Raw genomic sequence first — 13,067 nt, forward strand, 5'->3', positions numbered from 1 at the left:
CCGCCATGTTTGATGTGGGCAGCTCTCGCCTTCACTGCCAATTACTGGGTTTGATGATCATTTTGTTGCAAATTCCCGCCGCTGGGGGCAGCACCGAGCTCCCACAGATATCCCATTGGTTCAGTCTGTTCCCCCATTACCCTATTGGCTAAGAGTGTGTCCCCTTTTATTCTGTTGGCTCACTCATAGTACCCTTTTATCCTATTTACTCACTCCCTGTACAACTATCATCTCTTTGTCCCCCTGCAATGCTATTGGCTCACGCTGTGCCCCCATATTATCCTATTTGCTCATCACATGTCACAATTTTATCCTATTCACTCACTCTGTGTTCAACTATTATCCTATTGGCTTACTCTCCTTAGGAGCCTATTGGCTCGGTCGGTGTCCCCCTATTGGCTCACACTTTCTCTCCTATTACCCTATTGGCTCATCACGTGTCTCCCTATTATTTTATTGGGTCATTCTTTGTCCCATTATCCTATTGGCTCACTCTGTGTCCCTTTATGATCCTATTGGTTCATCATGTGTCACACTATTATCCTATTGGCTCACTCTGTGTCCCCCTATTACCCTATTGGCTCACGCTTTCTCTCCTTATTATCCTATTGGCTTATCACGTGTGTCCCTATTATTTTATTGGGTCATTCTTTGTCCCATTATCCTATTGGTTCACTCTGTGACCCCCTTATAATCCTATTGGTTCATCAAGTGTCACACTATTATCCTATTGTTTCACTCTGTGTCCCCTTATAATCCTATTGGCTCACCACTCTGTGTAGCACTATCATTCTATTGGCTCATCATGTGCCCCCCTATTATTCTATTGGCTCATCATGTGCCCCCCTATTATTCTATTGGCTCATCATGGGCCCCCCTATTATTCTATTGGCTCATCATGTGCATCCCTATTATTCTATTGGCTCATCATGGGCCCCCTATTATTCTATTGGCTCATCAGGTGTCCCCCTATTATTCTATTGGCTCATCATGTGCCCCCCTATTATTCTATTGGCTCATCATGTGCCCCCCTATTATTCTATTGGGTCATCATGGACCCCCCTATTATTCTATTGGCTCATCATGTGCCCCCCTATTATTCTATTGGCTCATCATGTGCATCCCTATTATTCTATTGGCTCATCATGGGCCCCCTATTATTCTATTGGCTCATCATGTGCCCCCCTATTATTCTATTGGCTCATCATGTGCCCCCCTATTATTCTATTGGCTCATCATGTGCCCCCCTATTATTCTATTGGGTCATCATGGACCCCCCTATTATTCTATTGGCTCATCATGTGCCCCCCTATTATTCTATTGGCTCATCATGTGCATCCCTATTATTCTATTGGCTCATCATGGGCCCCCTATTATTCTATTGGCTCATCATGTGCCCCCCTATTATTCTATTGGCTCATCATGGGCCCCCCTATTATTCTATTGGCTCATCATGTGCCCCCTATTATTCTATTGGCTCATCATGGGCCCCCCTATTATTCTATTGGCTCATCATGTGCCCCCCTATTATTCTATTGGCTCATCATGTGCCCCCCTATTATTCTATTGGCTCATCATGGCCCCCCCTATTATTCTATTGGCTCATCATGTGCCCCCCTATTATTCTATTGGCTCATCATGGGCCCCCTATCATTCTATTGGCTCATCATGTGCCCCCCTATTATTCTATTGGCTCATCATGTGCCCCCCTATTATTCTATTGGCTCATCATGGGCCCCCCTATTATTCTATTGGCTCATCATGTGCATCCCTATTATTCTATTGGCTCATCATGGGCCCCCTATTATTCTATTGGCTCATCAGGTGTCCCCCTATTATTCTATTGGCTCATCATGTGCCCCCCTATTATTCTATTGGCTCATCATGTGCCCCCCTATTATTCTATTGGCTCATCATGTGCATCCCTATTATTCTATTGGCTCATCATGGGCCCCCTATTATTCTATTGGCTCATCATGTGCCCCCCTATTATTCTATTGGCTCATCATGTGCCCCCCTATTATTCTATTGGCTCATCATGTGCCCCCCTATTATTCTATTGGGTCATCATGGACCCCCCTATTATTCTATTGGCTCATCATGTGCCCCCCTATTATTCTATTGGCTCATCATGTGCATCCCTATTATTCTATTGGCTCATCATGGGCCCCCTATTATTCTATTGGCTCATCATGTGCCCCCCTATTATTCTATTGGCTCATCATGGGCCCCCCTATTATTCTATTGGCTCATCATGTGCCCCCTATTATTCTATTGGCTCATCATGGGCCCCCCTATTATTCTATTGGCTCATCATGTGCCCCCCTATTATTCTATTGGCTCATCATGTGCCCCCCTATTATTCTATTGGCTCATCATGGGCCCCCCTATTATTCTATTGGCTCATCATGTGCATCCCTATTATTCTATTGGCTCATCATGGGCCCCCTATTATTCTATTGGCTCATCAGGTGTCCCCCTATTATTCTATTGGCTCATCATGTGCCCCCCTATTATTCTATTGGCTCATCATGTGCCCCCCTATTATTCTATTGGGTCATCATGGACCCCCCTATTATTCTATTGGCTCATCATGTGCCCCCCTATTATTCTATTGGCTCATCATGGGCCCCCTATTATTCTATTGGCTCATCATGTGTCCCCCTATTATTCTATTGGCTCATCATGTGCCCCCCTATTATTCTATTGGCTCATCATGTGCCCCCCTATTATTCTATTGGGTCATCATGGACCCCCCTATTATTCTATTGGCTCATCATGTGCCCCCCTATTATTCTATTGGCTCATCATGTGCATCCCTATTATTCTATTGGCTCATCATGGGCCCCCTATTATTCTATTGGCTCATCATGTGCCCCCTATTATTCTATTGGCTCATCATGGGCCCCCCTATTATTCTATTGGCTCATCATGTGCCCCCTATTATTCTATTGGCTCATCATGGGCCCCCCTATTATTCTATTGGCTCATCATGTGCCCCCCTATTATTCTATTGGCTCATCATGTGCCCCCTATTATTCTATTGGCTCATCATGGCCCCCCCTATTATTCTATTGGCTCATCATGTGCCCCCCTATTATTCTATTGGCTCATCATGGGCCCCCCTATTATTCTATTGGCTCATCATGTGCCCCCCTATTATTCTATTGGCTCATCATGGGCCCCCCTATTATTCTATTGGCTCATCATGTGCCCCCCTATTATTCTATTGGCTCATCATGTGCCCCCCTATTAATCTATTGGCTCATCATGTGCCCCCTATTATTCTATTGGCTAATTCTTTGTCCTGACATTATTGGGGGTGGCAGCTGTATTAAAGCCATGGTGAATGTCACTGAGAACTTTTCCTTTGCACTGTAGAATAGGAAGTCTGTGTGTTGAGTTTACGGCAGCTTTGAATAATGATGTCACAAAGCAGATCAAGACCAACTTCTCCCCCACTCTTGGTGAATGTGGAAGGCTCCTTTAAATAGTCAGTATAGAGAAATCCCGGTGCTATTGGATGGGTTGTGGTGTCAGTGCTGTGTACATAGAATAGTCATTGTCCTCTGTATGTAATCTGTGAGGTCAGCAAACGTCTGTGACCCCCGACATGTCCGTGTCCCCGCTGACTACAGGACCACCATAACCCCATCTGTCCCCGGAGCACGAGACGTACAGAGTGCTGTGTGTGTGACTTACCGTATCACAGAGACATTCCTTTCTTTTTATCTATCTATCTATCTATGTCATCATGAATAATATTATGATGAAGCTCCCCACCATTTCTTCTGTTTATACGATTTCTGTTCTTCACCAACACTCTGCACATTCCCCGATGATAGGAAGAGTTTAGCAGAGGTTGGAGTTATCTCTGTCCTGGAAGAAAAATAGCAAGTGCCCCACCCCTGAGGACCTTCCACATGCCCCACCCACTTCTGTTTTCTGCAGGTGTGGCCTGCTCCCAGTATTTCCTCCAGTCACCCCCACCCTGTATACCTCTGCCTTGGCCAGCAATGTCAGCTACAGACACATAGGCGGCTGTAAGAAGCGTGAGGACATTGCAGCTTCTTTTCTGTGCCGTCTCCGTGTGTCACAATGAGAGTAGTAATGATAGTAGATAGTAGCGCACGGCTCTAAGGATGATCCAGACTTTGGCTGAGAAACACAACAGCAGGAAGAGAAGCTTAAAGGTTTTATTGAGTGGATGTATTCCTTTTCTTTTCCTATTCCCTTTCTTCTGTCTGTGCCCCCCATTGGTGAGATTATCTCTCACTTCATGCCAGTGGGACATACAAAAATGGCAGCCTACCCACTTCTAGTAAAAATTTCTTTTTCTGTTTCCTGTTTCCTGTTTTTCATTCTTTCCTCTGTTGACAGGAAGTGTGGGGAAGTCTCCCCAATAGGGGCACAGACATCAATAAAAACACCTAGGCTCGAGAAAGGGCGAGGTTTTTAACCCCAAAAAATGCTTTGGATTCTCCAATTGCCCCCCCCCCGACTTTCCTTTCCTATTCCCCTTTGCCTTCCCTTCCCTCTTTCCTTTCCTTTCTCTTAACCTTTTCCCTTAATTTCTCCTTTTTCCTTTCACCCTTCCCCTTTATTTTCTCCTTTCCTTTTTCCTTTGCCTTTTCCTTTCTCCTTTACTATTTTCTTTCTGTTCCCTTCCCTTTCCATTTTCCCCTTTCCTTTCTCCCTTTACTTTCCTTTCCCTTTCTGCTTTTCCTTTCCCTTGCTTTCCTTCTCATTTTCACTTTCCTTTGCCTCTCCCTTTTCCTTTCTTTTCTCCTTTCCTTTCCCTTTTCTTTTCCCCTTTCCTTTCTCCTTCACCCTTTTCATTCCCTCGCCCTTTCTTTTCTCCTTTCCTTTCCTATTTCCTTTTTATTCCCTTCCCTTAGTTTCCTTTCCATTCCGTTCCTTTCCCTTTCTCCTTTTTCCTTTCACCTTTCCTTTCTCCTTTCCCTTTCCTTTCCCTTTTGCATTCCGTTCCCTTCCTCCTTTCATTTCCCTTCCCTCTTTCCTTTGCTTTCATTCTCCTTTTCACTTTGCTTTCCCTCTCCCTTTTCCTTTCCTTTCCCTTTCCTTTAATTTCCTTTTTTTCTTTTGCTTTTCCCTTTCCTTCCCCATCCCTTTCTTTTATCCTTTCCTAATTCCTTTCCCTTCCCTTACTTTCCTTTCCCTTCCTTCTTTTTCTTTTCACCTTTCCTTTCCCCTTTCTTTTTCCTTTGCCCTTTCCTTTCTCCTTTCCTATTTTCTTTCTGTTCCCTTCCCTTTCTCATTTCCCATTTTCTTACCCCTTCCCTTTCCCTTCCTATTTCAATTTCTTTCCTTTCCCTTCCCTCTTTCTCCTTTGCTTTCCTTCTGATTTTCACTTCCTTTCCCCTTCTCCCTCTTAGTTTCCTTTACCTTTCCTCTCACCTTTCCCTTCCCTCTTTCCTTTCCTTTCCTTCTCCTTCTTCCTCTCCCTTACCTTCTTGAGTGATTAAAAGCCAAGATCTGTCAGAACTTTCCTTCTGTCTGTGCCCCTCATTGGTGAGATTTTCGCTCACTTCCTGTCTCTGGGACATAATTGAAGCCTACCCAGTTCTACAAAAATGTGTTTTTCTGTGTTCTGTTTTTCATTCTTTCCTCTATTAACAGGTAGTGTGGGGAAATCTCTCCGAAAGGTGCACAGGCATCAATAAAAACTTCTAGGCCTGATAAAGACGGAGGTTTGAGATCCCCGAAAATGCTTTGGATTCTCGTTTAATTGCCCCCCTGACTTCTACTGGAATAAAGACCTACCTGGACCCTTTATCATTGGTGTAACTCAAGTGTATGTGTGGGAGAGCTGACAACACTTCCTCTGCTACACTGAAATCCCATGCAGTGTCAGGCCTGTCCAGTTCATCACTGCGGTACTACATAACACCCCCCCCCCCCTCTTATGTTATGAAGATGGGAGGAGGTGCAGGAGGGAAACTGGGCAGAATTGACAACACTGCTTGCCATTTCAGTCCAGCAGAGGCACATTGTCAGCTCAAATAGGAAGTTAGGAGCTTACCGAATTTCTGGCAGGATCAACAGGTACTTTTTTTGTGCATGCAATATTTTTAAAGATATTCTAAAGATAAAACACGAGGGAACTGTAGAAAAAATAATCAGCACTCCGGTTGTTGCTCTTAAAATGTCTTTATTTTATTGAATAGCCACAGTGAACACACACAGATTGTCAGTTGACGCGTTTCAGCCAATAAGGCCTTTGTCATAAGGCCTGACTAAGGCCTTATAGGCTGAAACACGTCAACTGACTTAATCTGCGTTTGTTCACTGTGGCTATTCAATAAAATGAAGACATTTTAAGAGTGCGGATCCTTTTTTTTTACATTACTCTATTCAGGCAGTGACTGTGGATCAAGCACCTGGGAGCTCTGCTATCTATGTGGTGTATGGGTAGTAGCACTGACTTTACTGTTTATACGGTGGGAACTGTGCCTGTATTGCACAGGTGTACTGAATATGTTTTTTTTTTTGCCCAGACATAAGGGGTCTATTTATAGAACAAATGCAGATTAAGTCAGTTGACACATTTTAGCCTATAAGGCCTTAGTCATAAGGCCTGACTAAGGCCTTATAGGCTGAAACACGTCAACTGACTTAATCTGCATTTTTTCACTGTGGCTATTCCATTAAATGAAGAAATTTTAAGAGCAACAACCAGAGTGCGGCTCATTTTTTCTACATTACTCTACTCAGCCAGCGACTGTGGATCGAGCACCAGGAAGCTCTGCTACCTATGTGGTGTCTGGGTAGTAGCACTGACTTTTCTGTTTATACGGGGGGAACTGTGCCTGTATTGCACAGGTGCACTGAATAGGTTTTTCTATTTTGTCCAGACATAAGGGGTCTATTTATAGAACAAATGCAGATTAAGTCAGTTGACGCATTTCAGCCTATAAGGCCTTAGTCATAAGGCCTTATAGGCTGAAACACGTTAACTGACGTGGGGGGACTAACAGGGGAACTGTGCCTGTATTGCACAGGTGTACTGAATATGTTTTTTTTTTTCATTTGCTCAGACATAAGGGGTCTATTTATAGAACAAACACAGATTAAGTCAGTTGACGTGTTTCAGCCTATAAGGCCTTAGTCATAAGGCCCGACTAAGGCCTTATGGGCTGAAACACGTCAACTGACGGGGGGAACTGTGCCTGTATTGCACAGGTGTACTGAATATGTTTTTTTTTTTATTTTGCCCAGACATAAGGGTTCTATTTATAAAACATTTGATTGACGAATATTATAGGCATTTGTCCAAATTGTACGATTATTTCTATGATAATTATCATCTCCATGTAGCAGAGGTATATTTTCTGATTGAGGTATTTCAGGAAAAACAATACTGCATTTTGGCCACTAGATGGAGTTGAAGGTCATGGGAAGGCATGGTATAAGAGCGCATACAAGGATCGTTCGTGCCGCCTGGCCGAATGGTTGTGACATTTGTGCAATTCATGTTTTCTTTTTTAAAACACACCCCTGGGGGTTTTGGCTGGTGCTGAGCTCTCATCAATGTATCAAAGACAGGAAGTGGGCGCAGATAGTTACACAGTGCATCTATTTGTATGCTGAACAATAATAAAGCATCTTTTCAAAACAAATAATAATAAAAAAAAAATATTGAACAGGAAGGCACAAGACGTTTATTTAAAAAAACAATTATATTCTTTTTACTGTAAAGTAAAAAACAAAAAAAAAAAAAAAAAAAAGCAAAAAAATTATAACTATGAAAGTTATCAGTGACCCCCATGGTCGGGCACATTAGCGATTCAGACCGGGAGCCGGCGCTTCAAATATTTAATTGTACGATTGATTTTTTAACGCCTACAAAATATCACATTGCCCATGTTTGCCAACGTTTATTCCAGGCTATGATGGCATAATACATTTCCTATTGCTGACCTCTTTGGCTGAAAAATGCGCGTTTCCTGGCTGCCCTGAGCGGCTTTCTTCAGCGTCCCGGAACAAGCATGCGTATCAGAGGCTCTGACTTTGCTCTGCCGCTCCTTCTCTGTAGGCTCGCTTTGGCTCAGTAACTCGGAAAAAAATACTTAAATCCGAGGATGAGCATGACTGCCAGGTAACTAGTATTTTCAGAAGGAGATCTGATTACTGGCTTTCCCACTGTTGGATGAAACGAGGAGTAAATGTTCACAAATGTTCATTGGTTCTCAGGGTCGGGATCTCAAGGGCCTCTTTTCTGTAAAGTGATATTATGTTCTGATTTAGGCTGGCGTCATGGTCATTGCCCCAGGCTTCCTGTTTTGCGGGTGGTTCCTTTCTCTCTGAGCCGTCCTTGGCCTTCAGGGAATACAGTTGTCCTTCCCTACATCGGGGGGGGGGGGGTCTCAAACTGGTGGCCCTTTCGGCTGTTACGAAACTACAAGTCCCATCATGCCTCTGCCTGTGGGAGTCATTCTTGTAACCGTCAGCTCCTTGCAATGCCTCATGGGACTTGTAGTTTTGCAGTGTTACACTAAAAAACTCCCTTAACCCCTCCAGTACCAGCCTGTATATACGCTTCCTGTCCGGCCCATTGTTCAGGGCTGTGATAGTTTGACTGACAAATACTCCTTTATGCAACACTGTACACAAAATAATTTTTGGAGACAGATAGAGCTTTCTTTTTGAGGAATTTAAAGTAATATTAGAGATTTTTTTTTTTTTTTTTTTGCTTAAAAAAAAATAAAATTACACTCGCCTGCTCTGTGTAGTGGTTTTGCACAGAGCAGCCCCGATCCCCCTCTTTTTCTGTCCCTCGCCGGAGCTCCTGGCCCCTCCCACCCGAGCCGCTGCTCTGTGTGTCCATTCCCACAAAGCTCACGGCTCGGCTCCGCCCCTGCACTCTCCCTCATTGGCTCACTGGCTGTGATTGTCAGTAGCAGGAGCCAATGAGGAGAGGGCTGTGGCGGAGCCGAGCCGTGATCTTTGTGTGAATGGACACACAGAGCAGCAGCTGCTGTCTCAGCCAATGAGCATAGCTCCCAACTGTCCCCGATTTCGAGGGACTGTCCCTGATTTGGAACAATGTCCCTCATTCCTCCTCATTTGTCCCTCATTTTGGTCTGATTCATATAGATGTATATAAAATGCACTTTTTATCTATCAAAAAGTGTTTTCCAGCGCTAAACCTTTCATCTGATTTCTAAATTGCTGCATTTGTCAATTACAAAAGCCAATATAAAGGAATAGTAGTGGTAAAAAAAAGCACTTGTGGGTTTAACCCATCTTGTTTGTTTTTTTGTACAGTTCACCTTTAAGGGGGTGTGGCAGGGGGCGTGACCTATGCCTGCATACTTTTTATGATAGGTGTCCCTCATTCCCATCTCAAAAAGTTGGGAGGTGTGCGATGAGGAGGGAGAGACCCCTAAGATCTGAGGCTCTCGTGCACATCGCTGGATCAAGGTGGGAGGGGGGCTGAGCACCTAGGTTTTTTTTTTTTTACCTGACTATATGGAAAATCGTCAACCTTTACAAGCACTTTAACAACTAGTGGGTTTTTGGGTTATTTTCACGATGAAAAAAAAAACAAAAACTTTTATTTTTTGTTCCCCTTTCTATTATAAAACATAGCAAATAAAAATGGCAGGACAGTACAAAACACCCCAAACAACCCGGGGTGATCTCACTTTTTTTTTTATTTTGGAAAAGAAGAAACATGCTAGCATTAAGGGGTTTAAAAGATGACGCTTGTAATATTGCACTAGATGCATTGAACAGTGTCATTAGTACAGTGACAGTGCATATAATTAGCACTGATAACTGTAATAAATGTCATTGGTGACGTCAGTGGCAGTTAAATAGTTTCCACAAAGTGTCAGTGTTAGATTACCCACCGTCCCGCTATAAGTCACTGATTACCACTATTACCATTATAAAAAAAAAATAAAAAAAAATTCCAGTATACATTTTATTGTTTGTAAATGCTATAGCTTTTACACAAACCAATCAATATACACTTATTGGGACTTTTTTTTTTTTTTTTTTTAACAAAGATGTATAGCAGATAATTCCTTCCAGACATGAGAAATTATCTGAACCACTAAGTAAATAATACCGTCCTCTAAAGCTGTGGAATCTCTTTACAAATTTGGTATAGAAGTATTATGTGTTATGTTACATATTTTGTTGTATTTTTGGTGCCTTAACCACTTGCTGACAGCGCCATAGCCGAAAGACGGCTACAGCGTGGTCATATCATGACGCCGGTTCCTCCCTCCTCTCTCTGTACCGATCGGTACAGTGAGAGGGGAGAGGTGGAGAGATGGCTGGATGTGTAGGGCCCACAGCGCTGCTCAGTGCCAATACTCTCCCCATACTGTGCAATACTCTGCCAATACTCTGCAACATGTGTAATACTCTGCAAAACCCTGCCAATACTCTGCAATACCCTGCCATACTCTGCCATACTCTGCAATACTCTGCAATACTCTGCAATACTCTGCAATACTCTGCAACATGTGTAATACTCTGCAATACACTGCCAATACTCTGCCAATACCCTGCCAATACTCGCCAATACTCTGCCAATACTCTGCCAATACTCTGCCAATACTCGCCAATACTCGCCAATACTCGCCAATACTCTGCAAAAAAAATGTAACAGAAACAAAGAATTTTTTTTTTTTTTTTACCGAATTTTCAGTCTTTTGATTTATAGCGCAAAAAAATAAAAAAAACCCAGTGGCGATTAAATACCACCAAAAGAAAGCTCTATTTGTGTGAAAAAAAAAAGGACAAAAATTTCATATAGGTACAGTGTTGCATGACTGAGTAATTGTCATTCAAAGTGCGAGAGCACCGAAAGCTGAAAATTGGTGTGGTTAAGAAGGGGGTTTAAGTGCCCAGTGGTCAAGTGGTTAATGTACACTGTACTATTTAATGGGACATTATATTTTGTAGAATTGTCCTTTATTTATATGCAAACTATCTCTTTTTTTGGAGATAAAAACTCTTAAAAAAAAAAAAAAAGATGTATAGCAGAATAAATTTTTGCCAAAATTTATTAAGAGATTTGATTTTTGATTTTTTTTTAATTGTATATATTTTAGATAAAAAATATTGTTTTGATTTTTTTCAAAAATGTTTTTGTTTATATAATAAAAAAATAAACTCAATGGTGATCAAATACCACTGAAAGAAAGCTCTATTTGTGTGAACAAAATTATCTAAAGTTTGTTTGGGTACAGCGTTGCAAGACTGTGCAATTGCCAGTTAAAGTAGGGCAAAAAAAATGGCCTGGCCATGAACCATCCATTCTTAGATTTCTTATTTTGTAGCGATGAGGGAAGTAAAAATGAACAGTGATTCAAATGAAGAGTTGTTGCAACCCGTGCCAAGCTGGCCGACTGCAACAGGTTTCTGTCTGGATTAAGGAGGTTTCGAGAACTGCTGCAGGTAGATGACGAGAGGTCTGAGATTGTCTCCTTTGCAAGAGAAATCCCATTGCTTATAAAGCAAATTTTTTTTTCTTTTTTCCTTTTTTATTGGGCACATCAGTAAAATCCAAAAGTCTCCATCTGTGACTTTTACTCTTTTTTTTGGGGGGGGGGGGGGGATTTCCCAAGGCCACGGCTCTGTCTGGTTTTGCCCATTGGCTGTCCGGTGTTGGTTGGGTTCCTCCATTGGCAGTTCATCTCTGAGCACATGTCCCCGGCTACACCTCGGCCTCCACACTGCTCCCGGCGTTGGATTCAGAAGTTGGTGGCCTCTTCTCCCTCCCATTGGAGGATACTTCTTCCTCTTTCGTGTTCTCGGCGGTGGCGGTTTCCTTGAACACTTTGGTTTCCACAGATTCCTTCTCCTCTTTTATCTTTCTGAAGAAGACATTGGTTTTGTACCTGCAGCAGAAGACATACAATAAAAATTAGTTTTCTACAATATCTGTATTGTTAGCTCTCTCGATTTTTTAAAATTTTTCCTCCCACCTTTCCTCCGAAGTTCATTGCGATATGTAACATGTAATGTAAGACCCCACTGCTGACGAAGTCCTGATAGGACGTAACTTGTTCCTGGACTTTTCTGTTCACATATAGTTGTACCGGCTCCTGTCCTGGACTGAAATGGCTTCCTCTGATTTCACTGTGAGCTTCTTATAATGTGCATTAGAAGCTGCAGTCAGGTCATCCATGTCTTTATGGACCTTGCTTTGCGCACTGGTCCAAATCATTTATTGGAGGGGGGGATTATGGTGTGGGGGGGGGTTGTATTTCAGGGGTTGGGCTTGGCCCCCTAGTTCCAGTGAAGGGAAAGCTAAAGGCGTCAGCATACCAAGACATTTTGGACAATTTCATGCTCCCAACTTTGTGGGAACAGTTTGAGGATGGCCCCTTCCTGTTCCAACATGACTGCGCACCAGTGCACAAAGCAAGGTCTATGGATGTTGGCTGGCTATTACCACTAGCAACAGACGAAAAACAAGCTCTGAGCGAGTTTGGGGTTGGAGGAACTTGACTGGCTTGACCTGACCTCAACCTGATAGAACACCTTTGGGATGGATTAGAGTGGAGACTGCGAGCCAGGCCTCCTTGTCCAACATCAGTGCCTGACCTCACAAATGCTCTTCTGGAAGAATGGTCAAACATTCCCATAGACACACTCCTAAACCTTGTGGACAGCCTTCCCAGAAGAGTTGAAGCTGTTATAGCTGCAAAGGGCAGGCAAACTCAATATTGAACCCTACGGACTAAGACTGGGATGCCATTTAACGTGATTGTAAAGGCAGAAGTTTTTTTATCTTAATACATTCTATATATTAAGGTAAATAGCCTTCTGTGTGCAGCAACCCCCCTTATACTTACCAGAGCCCCATCTGGATCCCACGATGTTGTAGGATCGTTTTGGCTGCCTGGGACTCCCCTTCTCATTGGCTGAGACAGCAGCGTGGTGCCATTGGCTCCCACTGCTGTCCAAGTCAGTCAGCCAATGAGGAGAGAAAAGGGGGTGGGGCCTGGCTGTAGCTGTGTGTCTCAATGGACACACAAAGCTGTGACTTAGCTCGGGTGACCCCATAGCAAGCGGCTTGCTGT

The 13,067-nt window shown here is 43.1% G+C and overlaps 1 protein-coding gene across 2 annotated transcripts in view; it reads right to left on the reverse strand.

The window, feature by feature from the left end:
- Window positions 1-11,586: 11,586 nt before the first annotated feature.
- LYVE1 (lymphatic vessel endothelial hyaluronan receptor 1) overlaps window positions 11,587-13,067 on the reverse strand; it is a 42,619-nt gene continuing 41,138 nt past the window's right edge. For both annotated transcript variants that reach the window (XM_077453553.1, XM_077453554.1), the window contains exon 7: window positions 11,587-11,879. In XM_077453553.1, the coding sequence (XP_077309679.1) occupies window positions 11,696-11,879 (184 nt within the window). In that variant the 3' untranslated portion in view covers window positions 11,587-11,695. The remainder of the gene's footprint in view (window positions 11,880-13,067) is intronic.

This window comes from Lithobates pipiens, unplaced genomic scaffold, assembly GCF_037356315.1.
Source record: "Lithobates pipiens isolate NorthernLeopardFrog02 unplaced genomic scaffold, aLitPip1_a1.2 Scaffold_24, whole genome shotgun sequence".
Classification (NCBI taxonomy): Eukaryota; Metazoa; Chordata; class Amphibia; order Anura; family Ranidae; genus Lithobates; species Lithobates pipiens.